The sequence below is a fragment of the Engystomops pustulosus genome, chromosome 1, assembly GCF_040894005.1.
Source record: "Engystomops pustulosus chromosome 1, aEngPut4.maternal, whole genome shotgun sequence".
Taxonomy (NCBI): Eukaryota; Metazoa; Chordata; class Amphibia; order Anura; family Leptodactylidae; genus Engystomops; species Engystomops pustulosus.
The window spans coordinates 102,504,444-102,520,601 of record NC_092411.1 but is presented as its reverse complement, the minus strand read 5'-3'; the positions used below and the strand labels follow the sequence as shown (position 1 = coordinate 102,520,601).

General features: G+C 41.8%; 2 protein-coding genes across 2 annotated transcripts; one reads left to right on the top strand and one right to left on the bottom strand.

Annotated features, from left to right (window-relative positions):
• Positions 1-738: 738 nt before the first annotated feature.
• PSMB5 (proteasome 20S subunit beta 5) lies at positions 739-6,252 on the bottom strand. The gene is made up of 3 exons (XM_072150417.1): positions 6,001-6,252; positions 4,866-5,172; positions 739-1,212 (listed from the first exon to the last, which is right to left on the bottom strand). The coding sequence occupies exons 1-3, from the start codon at positions 6,178-6,180 to the stop codon at positions 926-928; spliced, it is 774 nt and encodes a 257-aa protein (XP_072006518.1). The 5' UTR covers positions 6,181-6,252; the 3' UTR covers positions 739-925.
• Positions 6,253-11,292: 5,040 nt separating this feature from the next.
• Positions 11,293-12,123, top strand: LOC140118511 (proteasome subunit beta type-11-like). Its single transcript, XM_072136558.1, has one exon. It carries the CDS (start codon positions 11,293-11,295, stop codon positions 12,121-12,123), a length of 831 nt encoding a protein of 276 aa, XP_071992659.1.
• The last annotated feature ends 4,035 nt before the right edge of the window (positions 12,124-16,158 follow it).

Sequence of the window (16,158 nt, the reverse complement as noted above, 5' to 3'; positions counted from 1 at the left end):
AAAAAAGTTATTAGCACCAGAAGTTGGCAAAATCAAAAAAATAATTTTTGTACAGGAGGTTTTAATTTTTGTAAATGTATGAAAACATTATAAAACCTATACAAATTTGGTATCCCCTTAATCGTACCGACCCAAAGAATAAAGTAGACATGTCATTTGGGGCGCTCAGTGAAAGACGTAATATCCAAGCCCACAAGAAAATGGCGCAAATGCGGTTTTTCACCATTTTCACTGCATTTGGAATTTTTTCCCCGCTTCCAATTACATGGCATGGAATATTTAATACCATCACTATGAAGTGTAATTTGTTACACAGAAAACAAGCCGTCACACAGCTCTTTACGTATAGGGCCCGGTCCTTAACCGGTTAATGCAGATTTCATTCAGATGTTTCCAGGTGAAAAGATCTGATGTTAAATTTATGAATACTAACACAAGGTCCTGAAAGGGTGATGGTTTATGGACAGGTAGAGATCACATGAACCTCCATCTGTGGCCATTTTTTGGACAGTATTGTCTGTCTGATGAGTTAAGAGACAGTAAACATATTAAGAAAACAGAGCAGAATTTAATAGATATCCATTGGTAAGTTACCCAAAATCCTGACCCCCAAACTTACTTACACACAATACAAAAAAACCCACGAGAAAGTGGTCAACCCCTTTAACTGTGCCAGCCTGTATCTACCCTGTGTACAGCAGACTGAACAGGTATACCCAATAACAACTGGAAACAAAGTGGTTTACCAAGTACATGTTTAATAAAGTTGGTATTCAGAAACATCCAACAAAATCCTGTAATTTTAACATAAAAATGAAAGAAAAATCAAGTGTATATGGTGACAGAATTCCTTTCCCTCCCCTATCCCACAGATAACCATCATCATAATCAGGGATGGAGGTTTTCCCAACATCTAAACCAAGAATCAGTCAGTCATCCCCTTGTACTTTTCATGAAGGGCAGCCACATCATCCTGTGAGACACGCAGCCATCCATCTTCCTTTACATGGTACAGGTTTACCACTCCACCTGAGTAAGCATCACGATAAGTTGCCTGGTAAATGGCTCGCCGTGCCAGCTCTTGGGCTTCCTCTGTTTCTAGGTCATAGTTATATCCTCTATCCAGCACTCCATAAGCATACATTGAACCAGAACCCACAGAGAAGACTGAACCAGACACTCTGTTTCCTTCACTGTCCACATAGTAAAGACCTGTGTAAAGGAGAGAGAGGTTTGAAGAATCAAATGACTTTTTTTCCCTTTCAAACTGTACATACAAGTGCTCCTAAATAAATGTGAATACCAGCAAAGAGTTATTTTTAAAAAGTAAAACTTGTATAATATTTAGAGCCATTAGAGCAAACATTTTAAAGTGTTTATTTCGGTTAAAGGGGTATTCCAGGAATATGAACGTCTGACACAAAAACCCATGATGATATAAATAAATGAATACAACAATACTCAATGTCATTAGTCACAAAACAGAGCTAAAATAATATGATTTACAAAATTTATGGCCTCTCTAAAGTAGGTGCAGTTATCACTAAGATGGCCACCACTGGAAACTACAAGTTCCATGATCCTTTAGTTCTCAGTAACTCCTCCCACCACTTATGCTCTGCTAACAGTGATGATGTAACAGGTTTTCTTGCTCTGTTACCATAGTAATGATGTGTAACTGCCATCACCACGACACTGACCATACTGGATGCACTGCAACCAACCGACTACAGCCAAACGTAGTGGTGATCACGCGACCTGCCCAGGGAGGTGCAGGACATGTGATGTGGACATGTGACCAGCGGCCATCTTCTTTTCTGCGACGGACCGCGCGGAGGAAATTAACGGACTGATTAGAGGACCAGTAGCATTTTAACTCCTCATTACAGTCTATGTCACCAGCATTTTCTGCTAAGGGGAGCAAAATTTTAAATAAGAACTAATTACACATTAGCTTATATTTTGAGTGCCCATTTGTATATGAATTATGCTGATTCCTGGAATGCCCCTTTAATGTTGATTATTATGTCTTACCGTCAAGAAAAACCCAAAAGTTATTATCTTACAAAATTAGAATATTGCACAAGACCAACTGAAATTTGAACACAGAAAATGTTGGCCAAATGGAAAGTATGTACAGTAAATGCTCTCAATAATTGGTCAGGCTCCTTTTGCATGAATGACTGAAGCAATGGGGGCATGGCATAGTGGGATCAGATGAGGGCACTGCAGAGGTGTGATAGCAGCCTTCAGCACACATGCATTGTAGGGTCTGGTGGCTCATCTTTCTCTTGACAATACCTATAGATTCTCTATGGCAGTGGTGGCGAACTTATGGCACGGGTGCCAGAGGCGGCACTCAGAGCCCTTTTTGTGGGCACCCGGGCTATCGCCCCAGCACACCAGACAGAACTCAAAGAATCTTCCTCCAGTTCCAAGCAACTTAAAATATGCTGCTTTCAGTCATATTTTGATACTTACTGCGCTACTTGGGTCTGTAGGAAGAGGGAGAATGAGTAGACAGGGCCGAATTATCTTTGGAGGACCTCCTGCCGGCCCCACGATTCTCTGTGTACAGAGGGACACTGGAAATTTTCCATCTTTCTACTGTGTTGCTATCCTTAGGAGGCAAATCTGAAGTTGTTGAACAGGGAGCAATAAGTTACCGCTTTAATTTTTGGGTGGCACCTCGTGATAAATAAGGGGTTTTTGGGTTCAGTTTGGGCACTCGGCTACTAAAATGTTTGCCATCACTGCTCTATGGGGTAAGGCCAGGCGAGTTTTCTTGCCAATTAAGCACAAGGATACTGTAATTATCCCCTTCATGACTGCCATACGGTTATATACATCATATTTGCACATGTCCCCTGCAGAAAGGATGTCAAAATGTCACGACAGTGCCAACTTCAAGCAGTTATATCTCCTGAACCTGGGTACCAAGAAACACAATTCTGGTGCCGTATTAAACAGAAGAATTTAATATGATATATGGATTGTGTATGGATGCTTCATAGAACCTGAGATATACACCCTTAAAGTTGTACTAAAAATATGAGATTTTTATATGTACAGCTTTCCCGGATTTTAAAGTATAAAAACTTTTGCCTAAGCAAAACTAAGCAATTCTCTAACTTACTCTAATAAGGCATATGCAGGTGATTAGCTGCTAGCAGAGGCCTTACCTCCGATACCGCGGTTTAAAACACTAACAAAAATAAGCTCCGGCACCAGCTCACCCTGAGCTGGTGCCCGGTATTTCCATCTGAAACCTGCCACTTCAAGTGGTAGGTTTCCTTTAAGAGTGGATATCTCCGGTTCTATTAAGCATCCATACATATAGGCTTTTGAATTATGCCCCCTCCAGCCTGTCAGCTGAAGTCAGAAATTAGAAGAAGCTGCAGGAAAGACTTTCACTCCACTTTGTAAAAGTACATGTGCCCTCTGCATCTGTAGATGAACCCGAGGGGAAAAATATAAATGGAATTCTGTACATATTTATATATTTTGGTAAAAGTTACTACTACTCTAACAAAAGCTTATTTTTTAATGTAATTACTAAAACTATCCTATCAAGATAAAGTCTTGCATGTCATGAGAAAACAAAGTAAAAATTGTTAGGATATGTAAAGTTTTTCTGGGGATATCGTCATTTAAAAGGAGGAGCGTAAAGCAGAACTACAAAAATTGACCTGGGCATTCAGGCACCAATAAACAGTCGGTCACAAAGGGGTTAAACTCGCTATTGGTACTTTTGGCAATGTGGACAGATGCCAAGACCTGCTGGAAAATGAAATTTCTATCTCCAAAAAGCTTGTGAGCAGAGGGAAGCATGAAGTATCTGGTAGAAGGCTGCGATGACTTTGGTCTTGATAAAACACGAATGGACTTACACCAGCAAATGACACGGCTCCCCAAACACTTACCAATTGTGGAAACTGCACACTAGACCTCAGGATGCAAGGATTGTGTCTCTACACTCTTCCTCAAAATGAAATTCAAAATTTACTTTCTTCTAGAAACACCTTGGACCACTGAGCAACAGTCCAGTTGCTTTTCTTCTTGGCCCAGGTACGACACTTCTGGTGTTGTCTATTAATCAAAAGGAATATGCCACCTGTAGCCAATGGCCTGGGCATCTCCTCCAATTTTTTGAATGACCTTATACTTAACAATCCTTTCAAGGCTGCAGTTATCCAGGGTACTTGCGCACCTTTTTCTACCACACTTTCTTCCACTTAATTTTTTCATTAATATGCTTTGAAACAACTTCTCAGCAATGGCTTAGCCCCTTGTGGAGGGTGTCAATGACTGTCTTCTGGACATCTGTTAAGTCAGTCTTCCACATGATACAGTGCCAGGACATTTTAAAATGCTTTAAAAACATTTGCAGATATTTTGTGTTAATTATTCTAATTTTCTGAGATAATGACCTCTGGGTTTTCCTTAGTTGTAAGCCATAATCATTAATACAATAAAGACTTGAAAAAAAATATGTAATGACTCTATACAATATAAAAAAAAAACTTTACTTTTTGAATTACTGAATTAAAAATACCTTTTTACTGATATTATAAATGTGCTTCTTAAATAATATCTGCAGTGCAGCTCCTTATAACTCTGATCAAACACCCTTATTCTTCAATTTCTTTTTTTCGCTCTATGATGCCTCAGCATAGCATCACATAGGCAGTAAGAGCCATTCTAAGTAATTTTAAGTATACAGTCAGGGAACTTCTGCTGATAACAGTGTAAATATAAGCAATGCTAATGATCAGCAGTCACGAATGGCCCCTTCTGTGAAGAACTTGTTTGGTAAAGTACATGCAGTGTTATCATACATTAAGTAAAACCTGTTCTCTACTTACCAGGTCCTCTTTTGTCCCATCCACAAATCATGGTTCCCATAGACAAGCCCATGCCCTTGTACTGGTATACCATATTAGCGAGGAGTTTGGAAGCTGCAGCCACAGATATACGTTCCTTGTTCCTAAGTTCATAGATGCGGCACTGACGGGCAAGCAGCCTCTCCCAGAAACTACAGTCAGCAGCACCACCCGCCATCGTGCCCAACAGGTATGGGTTGATCTCAATGACCTTCTTCACGGTCTGTGAGGCAATGTATGAGCCAGCTGTAGCTCTGGAGTCAACAGCCACAATAACTCCATGACGAAACTGACAAGAGAAAAATACACATAGATGCACTGTTAGACATACACCCGTTACACAGTATATTTGGCAAAATTCATGGCAAAAAACAAAACACATTTCAGTTCCATTGCCTGCCCCTGCTCTTTCCTGGTATCGTATCAAAAATCAGCAAAATCATTAGTAGTTTTCAATGGGCCTTTATCTGCATTTTGACCCCTAACCAATTATTCTTTCTTCCAGATAGAACTTTTGGTAGATGAATTGTGCTTTTTTGAGATACATTGTAGCATTGGTGATTGCAGACTGAGTGATAGTACACCGAGCTGTCTGTTATCACCTCACTACACTGAGCAGAACCAACATAATGGTGGTGGTGCAAAACCCTGTCCCAAGTACAGGTCGTAATATCTAGTTCTGATTATTCCTTTTAAAAGGAGCTATTTATATTATTTTTGGAGATATTATGGGGTACATATCACTACCTAAACTATGTACAAATTGTGCAGTAGGTGAAATAGTGCCGACCACTGTAGCATAAATTTTCTTTTAGGTGCATGCATTGCCGAATGATGTAGACATAAAGTCAGTGTAGACATTGGTTCTCGTATCCATGACTTCTAGCAGGTCTTAAGAAAATGCATTTTGCAAGAAATCTGATTCTTCAAAGCATATTTTTTAAATAGTTACAGGTTGAGTCCAGGAACAGGATATCTTAGAAAGTGGAGTGATATTTGGGTGACATTTAATACAGCAATACACACCCCACTACAATGAGAAGGGTCTACCCCCTCACACAATGCGGGGCTATAACATACATTACCAGCCACCGCTACACCCCCAGTTACACTATACCTTGAAGGCCAGGGTGGTTGTTCCGTGCAGAAACTCAATGCCCGGCTCCGCAGTTCCATGCCCGAGTCCAGGGACTACCTGGAAGCTAAGTCCCCCGGTCTCCAGGCCGCAGCTGCTGGGCACATCCCGGCGCCGGGTCCACAATGAGCCCTCACTACTCACAACACTCGCCAGCGCCATGTTCCCGGTGAACAAATTAGAGCTGCGTGCCGAGAACTATTGGACAAAACGTTCGCGACGTCTGACGTCATAATGACTGTGCAGGATCTGCGGCCATGTTTGAAGAGGGCATGACAAGGATGGTTCCGAACTGTGTGGCGCCATGTTTGATTAGGGCGTTATGTACGCCTCAGTTGAAGGCTTATACATGTATTCATTGACTAATTGGAGACTAGGTTTACTGTCTGTGTGTCAAAATGATACCTGCACCTCATAAATAAAAGCTGTTGTAACAAGAATAGTAGCTTCCTTAGTTTCCTTACCCATTCAGATCAGATCTTTTACTTACAAATCTGCAGTGGTGCTGTGGGAGCTATAATCTGGTCACCTACACCTTTGGGCTTCCCTGAATTTCTAAAGAATTCTGTAACACCACATGAGCTGAGGCTGTGGAGATGGAAGCTATATCCTCTTTTATAAGCCCGAACTTTCCCACATACCATTTTTAGGATAAAACAGCTTTTTATGTACATGTTTGTTAGCCTAGGTTTTTCTGCATTCAAAGGGTGAAGACACACGTGGCGTTTTTAGGCCGGTTTTGGGCCGTATTTAGTAGAGCGTTTTCAGATCGGAAAAAAACGCATGCGTTTTTGACCAGTTTGAATTAAGATAATTGGTCAAACCTGTCAAAAACGCATGCGTTTTTGACAATCTGAAAACGCACTAACTAAAAACAGCCCAAAAATGGCCTAAAAACGCCACATTCGTCCTCACCCAAAGGCAGAAAACAGATAAGCAGTTGCAGCACCCTGCTAAAGAGTCTCCAGTATTACCCCCTGCTAAAGGGTCTGGGGTCTCCAGTATTAGAAGTTGTTTGCTCTGGGGGCCTGCAGTATCATTGTCTGAATTGGGGTCTCCAATATTGTTATTTGTCTGCTCTTTGAGGTCTCCTTTATTATTATTCTCTTTTCTGGGGTCTCCATAATTATTATTTGTCTGTTTGTGGGTCTCCAGAAATATTATTTCTCTGCTCTGTGGGGTCTCCAATATTATTATTTGTCTGCTCCGGGGGTCTGCAATATTATTATTTGTCTGCTTTGGGGGTCTCCAGTAATATTATTTGTCTGCTCTGTGGGGTCTCCAATATTATTATTTGTCTGCTCTGGGGTCTCCAATATTATGATTTGTCTGCTCTGGGGGTCTCCAATATTATTATTTGTCTGCTTTGGGGGTCTCCAGTAATATTATTTGTCTGCTCTGTGGGGTCTCCAATATTATTATTTGTCTGCTCTGGGGGTCTCCAATATTATTATTTGTCTGCTCTGGGCTTCTCCAGTCATTCTTATTGTCTGCTCTATTACTAGCTGTATGATTTGGGCACTATTGCCTGGCCTGTCATCTGTGTTTGGTATATGGGGTGGAATTTAGTAGAGTGCTGTGGTATTTATGATGTATAGCATTTTGTGCCGTTTTGTGTTTTTTTGCATCTAGGGTTCTGCATAACTCCCAACTGTCCCAGATTCGGCTGAATAGTCATGTTTTTCAGGCATTGTCCCGCTGTCACAGGCAACTGGGAGAATGTCCCAGGCTGCCCCATTATCCCCCAGTTTGTCCTGCCTCCTCCTGGTCCCGTACATTAGAGCTGCAGAGCAGCCAAAGCATTGGGTCCAGGAGGAGGCGGGATCAGCCCCTGCTACCTCCTCACAAGATGTCTGCACGAGTCATGTGAGGAGGTAGCTCCGCCCCTGGTGGCTCCCCCCCCCCCCACACACATATGAGAGAGAGCCCAGGAGAAGAATGGACTGCGGGGGAACGACATAAGGTAAGAAACAAGGTTTTTTTGTTTAATACCAGGGGACAGGGGGTCACTGGAGCATGAGAATAGAGGACGGGGGGCTGCTGAAGGACAGGAGGAGGATAGATGACAAGGGCCTGCTGGAGGACAGGAGGAGGCTGGGGGACAGGGGATGACAGCAAGGGGAGGCTGGAGGACAGGAGGAGGCTGGGGTACAGGCAGCAACAAGAGGAGGCTGGAAGACAGGGATCTCAATAAGAGAAGGCTGGAGGACAGAAGGAGGCTGGAGGACAGGAGGCTGCAAGAGGAGGCCAGAGGTCAGGAGGCTGAAGGACAGAGTGCCACAATAAGGCTGGAGGAAAGGAGGCTACAGGAGGAGGCTGGAGGTCAGGGGGCCACAGGAGGAAACTGGAGGAGGCTGGGGGACAGGGGCCAACAGGAGGAGGAGGAGGTTCAAGGACAGAGTGATGAGGCTGAGAACAGGAGGAGGATGGAGGACAAGAGGAGGCTGGGGTACAGGGGGCAACAAGAGGAGGCTCGAGGACAGGAGAAGGAGGCTGGAGTACAGGGGGCCACAGTAGGAAACTAGAGGAGGCTGGAGGACAGGGGGCCACAAAAGGCGACTGGAGGACAGGAGGCTACAGGTTGAGTTTGCTAGAGGACAGGAGGCTACAGAAGACTGGATGACAGGGGGCCACAAAAGGCGACTGGAGGACAGGAGACTACAGGTAGAGTTTGCTAGAGGACAGGAGACTACAGGTAGAGTTGGCTAGAGGACAGGAGGCTACAGGTAAAGGAAGATAGAGAACAGGGAGCACACCATGTGAGGAGGGGTGGGGGTAGGAGTTCATATAGTATTATGTGTATGTTTAGGGAGATAAATTTAAAAAAAAAAAACAAATGTAAAGGGAGGATAAAATTAAAGAGGGGTTTTATATGTTTCATTTCATTAGGGGATATTTTATGGGCTCATGGGGAGCTTGGCCAAAGTAAGGGGCATTATACATACAGACATGAAGTTCGATATCATACTATACTTGTGGGTGGGACAATAGGTAGCAATGGGGGCACAGTTTTCTTTTTCCCACTCAGGGAAAACCTTTTGACATATTTCTTGCTTTTGGAACATGGTGCAGCTCTGTATCTGTAAAATGTATATACACATTTGCATACCTAACAGACATTTTGGAGGGATACTGACCATGGCTGAAACTATCCGAAAACATCTGCAGCAATAGTTGACATCCAAATTCTAAACCCGCATTGTAAATTTTTTTATGATGTAGGTTTTTTTTTTTACAGGATGGGGGATGGAATCTATATAAATGCCACACACTATGCTGAAAACATCAATTAGCTGATGATATCAATGTAACCAACCTGCAACTATTCCACATGTCACCAGCTTCTCATTCTATATGAAAGTGGAGGATAGGCTAGATCCCCACAGACCTAGGTATGAACAATATCTGATGCACAAAATAACAGACCACAGATTATTACTGACATACCCAGTGCGCAGGTTCACACTAGCAGTATGTTTTTGCAGTATGTTTTCTTTTGATCTATAGAGACCTACAGAAATTAATATATTTCCTCAACAAAGCAGTATCTTTGTAGACAATGCTAAAAAAACAACAATCCACAGGGGTCCATCAAGTACAACTCATATTCCTACAGTGCTGAAGAAAGGCAAATAAACCCTAAAATTCATAGCTAAATTAAAGAAAAATCTAAAAATGGATGAGTGGGATAGTTTGGCTCATAAAGATACATGAGAACATAACCAGAAATGACAAGAGGATCATGCAAGCATATAAACCAGTGATGGCTAACCTATGGCACTGGTGCCAGAGGTGGCACTCAGAGCCCTTTCTGTGGGCACTCAGGCTATCACCAGAGATGACTCCAGGTATCTTCCTGCAGTCCCAGACAGCCCAGGACTTGCTGTGCACAGAGCTATATTAAAGTGACAGCTCTCCCTGGGACTATTTTCTGCCATATTGGTGTCCTCAGGTGCTGGTATCAATGCAAACTGTGACTGAGCAGGGGGTATAAATCATAAATTAAATTTCTGTGTTGGCACTTTGAGATAAATAAGCGGGTCTTTGTTGCAGTTTGGGCACTCGGTCTCTAAAAGGTTTGCCATCACTGATATAAACCAAGTAACCAGAAGTGTATAAAAAAACAATAATGGTGGCAGGAAGTATTAACCAGGAGGTAAAGCTAGAAGTGACACCACAAAACCACCAGTTGTAACAATAGGTACCACAGTAATTTGTATAATGACTACTTCAGTAGAGGGTTACATCTTTTAAGGTATGTTGGAACACCACAGTAAACAAAAAATAGACCATTATTATCCAAGGACAACTTCCCATCTTCCTATTTTTTCCAAAAAACAAAACATTCTGGGTGTAGCATGGTATGGTGTCGGACCATGAGTATGGTGTCGGACCATGACTAAGAACTTAATATCTATGTTTGAAACGCGTAGGTCTTATGGTTAATGCCATGTAATCTGCACTTTTAATGGATTAAAATAAAGACGAATAATTTTTAGCTGTATGAAGTGCCGCTCTCAACTTACCTTTTTATTGGATTACTGCCCCCTTTTTCGAGGATCCGAGCACCGGACTACACAGACAATGACCCCTCAACAAACGCCCTGGTCCACCCGAGTGAGCGGCCTGCTCAAAAAGTTTGTTTGTGTAAAAGGAATAAAGTTATATATTTTCTGGCAGAGGTCCTACCAAAATAAGACAAATGAGAATGTGTTCTTCCAAACTTTATTGGAATCATCACTGGCGGTCTTCTTCTCACCATGTCTCAATGCATTGCAATATCTGTCTGCACACACATAGGCTAGACACACAATACAGCGCCACAACAGCTAGGACTACAAATATACATATACATTGGTGTTTGCAAATAATATATGTTTATGATTAAATAAGATTTATACATACATAGCTAAGGTATTTCTGTGAGTCAATACGTTATAAACATGAGTGAGCTATGCATGTGAGCAGGGATGTACATGATCTGTATCTGTGTGCTTCTGTTATAGCATCATGAAGCTGCTTGCCATCATTTATCATCTCCTCTTCCCCTTTATGCTTTGACATGCACTTTAGCACTACTATCTTATTTCAGGAGATGCTAAACAGGGATTGGATCTCTAAACAGTATTTAGTGTGTATTCTGCATACTCGAATATCACTTTCCTTTGTAAGGAAAGATAATAGTGACGCCACTATCAGAATTTTATTGCACAGAACTTCATACCTTGAGGAATCACAAAGGTTTTTATCATTATCTAGTATTTCATACATGAAATGGCACTGCAGAGTGTTTGTGGATGGGGTGCTACTAATTCAAGACAGAAGCCAACTCATAACCTAAACCTATTTCCTTCTTACATTTCAACATTTAATCGTTTCCCGGACTTGCTTCAGACATCCCAAAGATCTGATTCTTCTCATCATCGTGACTCTAGACCACCACCACCAGCACATGGCACAACCACTTTGGCTTTCCTTTATGCAGACGGTATTGCTGTTGCAACCGATTCACGTTCCTCTGCTGGGAAGCTTGTCAGCAGCCCAGATAGCCGCAAAGCTTTCCTAATTCACAGTCATCTGCTGGCCACCACCTCAGGAAGTTCTGCTGACTGCCAGTTTTTTGGTCGAGCTTTGGCCAGAGAGTGCAAGCTATATAAAGTGAGAAACGGGACCATGCCAAGTGTTCAAGGAGCAGCCAAAATGTTGAGTGTCTTGATGTCGCCATTTCGTGGAACTGATATCTGTGCTGCCTTTACTCTTTGTGGCTGGGATCGGAATGGACCTTGTATATGTTATGCATACAACGATGGAACCCGTCTATGTTCTGATATTATTTCTGTGGGATCAGGCTCCCCATATGCATACAGTATCATTGATGAAGGCTATAGGCCTGGTATGGAGGAAGAGGAAGCTCGTCAGCTAGCCAGACGAGCAGTGTGCCATGCAGGGAGAAGAGATGCCTACTCAGGAGGATTTGTGGATGTATACTGGGTAAGAGAAAGGGGATGTGAAAAGGATCCTAGAGAAGATCAAGTACAACTTTATAAGAAATTGGAAGAAGAGCAAAAGAAAGAAATGCAAGACAAGTACAATAAAAAAACTTAAAAACTGTCAAGTGTCTGACACATGCATGTGCCATCTAACTTTTCATGAATATATATTTGTTTCTAGATGTTACTAGTTTTTCAGCACTGTATAAGAATATTTTTAGCTTTGATGTCTTATCTACTATCTTCGTATAGCTTGTAATGTACATAAGCTTGACTGGGGTGTAGGTTCATCTTCCAGCAGGACATCGATCATAAACTTGGGAAAATTGCTGTTTCCTGTTCACTGCATAAAATGACAAATTTTATTAACAAAAACATGAATCATTTTTATTTTACACTTCACAAATATTGAATACTTTTATGTTACTTTATTACATAAAATATTAATAAAAACATTTATATTTGAGAGATATAAATACATTTGCATCTTTCTGTAGTATAAATGCATGGTGGACCCTGATCAGTTTTTGATGCCCAAACCTGGAATGGAATAAAAGTAGGAGGAGGAGCAGCTTCTTCCAATTATTCATCTTAACCCATTATCATCCACACCTGCTTTTGGCTTCAAAAACTGCAACTCTGAAAACTGAACGTGTGGTCGCACCCTCAAAGGATGCGAGGTGTTTCAGAGAGGAACCCTGTAGTAACCTATAAACCCTCCACTTGATATATCTAAATGCTGATCAACATCTCAACCAGTGCTTGATTTTGGAGTTGATGTCACTTGACAGGAAAACTTTACCCATTAATCAATACAATACCTGAAGATGTTCATGATGATCTCTTGTGTGGAATCTTCAATATTCTTTTCAGCTGTTTCTTAGTTATCTTGCTCTAGCAGATGCTGGATTTCCAAAACTGATAACCACTTATGTCATAGTGGTTGTAAACCAGCCTTCAGCAGACATACACATTTAGTAATATGTCCAGTATGAATGAGAATCCTGGAGTAGTACCGTATATAGCGGCGTATAAGACGACTTTTTAGCCCCTTAAAATAAGGGCTAAAGTGGGGGGTCGTCTTATACGCCGGATACAGTCGCACAGTCGCACTTAGGTAGCGCCGGTTCCTCGGACCGCCGCGCATGCGCGGCAGTCCGCATCGCACTGTCACTAGAAGACGGGGCGGCGCGCTGTATGCTAATGCTGGGGGTCATCTTCATTAATATCACAGCATGGATGCGAGGGGAAAGCTGGCGGTGCAGTAACGCCAGATTCCCCTCGCATCCATGCAGGGACATTAATGAAGAGCATTAATGAAGAGCAGGGACATGCACAACACAATAAGTGCCGACCCCGCCCCCTTCTCCCGGTCAGAAAAAAAAAATATGTAAAGAATATAAAAAAATCACTATACTAAGCTATATGGAGGGTTAACAACAGACTACTATCGTTTAGTAAGCTGTTTTTAACCCTCCATATAGCAATTTGGCCATGTCAGTATCCCTTTAAGTAATTACAGTTTAAGAAAGTTGGGCAAGCAGGGAGAGCTGACCAACCCAAGCAGGATTTATACAACAAGCAGCCAATCACTGGTATAGCACTGTACATACCATAGCTTGCAGCGATTGGCTGGTTGTTGTATAAATCCTGCTTGGGTTGGTCAGCTCTCCCTGCTTGCCCAGCCATCTTTCTTAAACTGTAATTACTGTAATAACACTGGGTACCACATACAGTAATATTACAGTGGCAGTATTATCTGTACCTGTTTACACAGTAGCAACAGTACGGTACACACAGTACAGTATAAAAATGTCCAACAGTCAAAACCCCATCATGGCTCCAGCAAGAAGAAAGAAATATGAAGCCAGTTTCAAACTTAAAGTTATAAATTTTGCCAGGGAGCATAATAACTGTGCTGCTGCAAGACAGTATGGAGTTACAGAAAAGATGGTTCGGGACTGGAAAGCAAATGAAAAAGCTTTAAAGAGTATGCCAAGAGGTAAGTGTGCATTAAGAAGAGGCACCGCACACTGGCCAGAACTTGAAAAAATAGTAGCCGATATGGTGGATAAGCATCGCCAAAGCGGTTATGCAGTGACACGCAATCAAATACGCCTGTTTGCACTTCAGTGGGCCAAATCTAACCCAGATCACAGCAACAGATTTAAGGCCACTGCATCCTGGTGTACTAGATTCATGGCAAGACATAATATGGTACTGAGGCAAAAGACAAAAATTGCCCAAAAGTTGCCTGCTGATCTTGATGCCAAAGTGAATAGTTTTCATCGCTACATAATAAAACAGCGCACTAAACACGGCTATCCGTTAAGTAGCATTGGAAACATGGATGAAACTCCAATGAATTTTGACATGGTTGGAAATAAAACCGTTCATCAGAAAGGTGAAAAAACTGTTTTAATTAAAACAACAGGGCATGAGAAGTCCAGTTTCACAGTCGTATTAGCATGCACAGCTGATGGCGCCAAACTGAGACCAATGATCATTTTCAAAAGAAAAACAATGCCAAAGCTCAAGTTCCCTTCTGGTTGTTTTGTGCATGTGAATGAAAAAGGCTGGATGGATGAAGAAGGGGTAAGGCTATGGCTTATGAATGTGTGGAGCAGGCGACCAGGTGGACTTCTTAAAAAATCTAGTCTACTGGTGTGGGATATGTTCAAGGCTCATTTAACTCCAAGCACCAAGCAGAGGCTTGCAAGATTAAACACCCATGCCGCAGTTATTCCTGGAGGATTAACATCGCTGGTACAGCCGCTGGATGTGTGCCTAAACAAGCCATTTAAAGATCGCATTCGAGAACAATGGAATGAGTGGATGGTTAGCGGCAAAAAGTCGTTCACAAAAGGAGGAAACATGCGTGCTCCACAGCTGGATGTTTTGTGCCAGTTTGTCATAAAAGCCTGGAATGATATTGATGAAGAAACCGTCATCAAGTCTTTCAAGAAGTGTGGCATATCAAATTCATTAGATGGCATGGAGGACGACTACTTGTGGCAAGATGAAGAGGAAGTAGAAGAAGCCGGAGCTGAGAGCGTACCATCTAATACGGAATTTGATCCATATGATGATTGCCTTACAAATGTATCACAAGATGTCATTGATGTACTTATGATATCAGATGACGAACAGGAGGATTTTGAAGGCTTTTAAAGGGAAACTGTCATGCCAGCAAGACCTGTTACAATATCGCAGCTTACAGTTATGATCACCAGGCACTTGCTCTCGTTTGTTTTGCAAAGTTTTAGCTTTACCGTACATGTTTGAAACAACCTTATGTTTATAAGTGTTTATAGTGCTGCTATATACAGTACCTGCATGTCATATGCATTTGAATTAAAATTAACATGTTGAAATCAAAGCAGACTTTTTTTCATTTGGGAGAGGGGTAGTCTTATACGGTGAGTATATACCAAATTCTATATTTTTAGGGCAGAAGTTGGGGGTCGTCTTATACGCCCAGTCGTCTTATACGCCGGCATATACGGTAATCTGTTTCCTTAGTGTCACTGCAGTATCTTGTCTCATGCAGGGTTTGCTTGTAGCCTGTAACCATGGAGAAACATTGGTCTGCAATAGTGCTGCATACACAAAACAGCAGGATATTTTATAATTAAGACTTTTTGAACAGTTAAGTCATTTGTAAAGACAAAAGATGCATTTTGGAAACAAAATAGTTATCGCAGGGCACAAAGCTAATGAACTACCAGAAATAGAAGAGCGTAAAGGGAATCTGTCCCTCTATCAAAGGGAACCTGTCATCAGGAAGGTAATGTTTATATGATGACAGGTTTTACAACCCTTTTGGGTACATTTGGCGCAATTGCAGTGTTTTTTAAAGAGAACCTGACATATAAATGAGCCCACCCAAATTAAATACTTCATTACAATATTCAATACAATGTCTAAAAAGCTTTGCCCTTATCTTTAAATGATACCTTTCCATGGTTGCAATGTTAAATTTAATTTATATGCAACTTACTTGATGTGAGTCCAATGATAGCAATGTGGTCTGGTATATGCAGTATTCAATGCACTGCCCTACCTTACTAGTCCTGATTGACAGGTCTCACGGCTAGGATGATGTCGCTGTGTGGAACACTGAAGAGAGAGCTCTGCTACATCATTGGGC

Bases quoted from the DNA above. Each gene is read 5' to 3' on its own strand.
- PSMB5 (XM_072150417.1), bottom strand. From the start codon at position 6,180: ATGGCGCTGGCGAGTGTTGTGAGTAGTGAGGGCTCATTGTGGACCCGG. The intron at 5,173-6,000 runs GTATAGTGTAAC...TTCTCTTGTCAG, and splicing joins CAACCACCCTGGCCTTCAAG to TTTCGTCATGGAGTTATTGT. The intron at 1,213-4,865 runs GTAAGTAGAGAA...TCCTTTACACAG, and splicing joins ATGGGACAAAAGAGGACCTG to GTCTTTACTATGTGGACAGT.
- LOC140118511 (XM_072136558.1), top strand. From the start codon at position 11,293: ATGGCACTGCAGAGTGTTTGTGGATGGGGTGCTACTAATTCAAGACAG.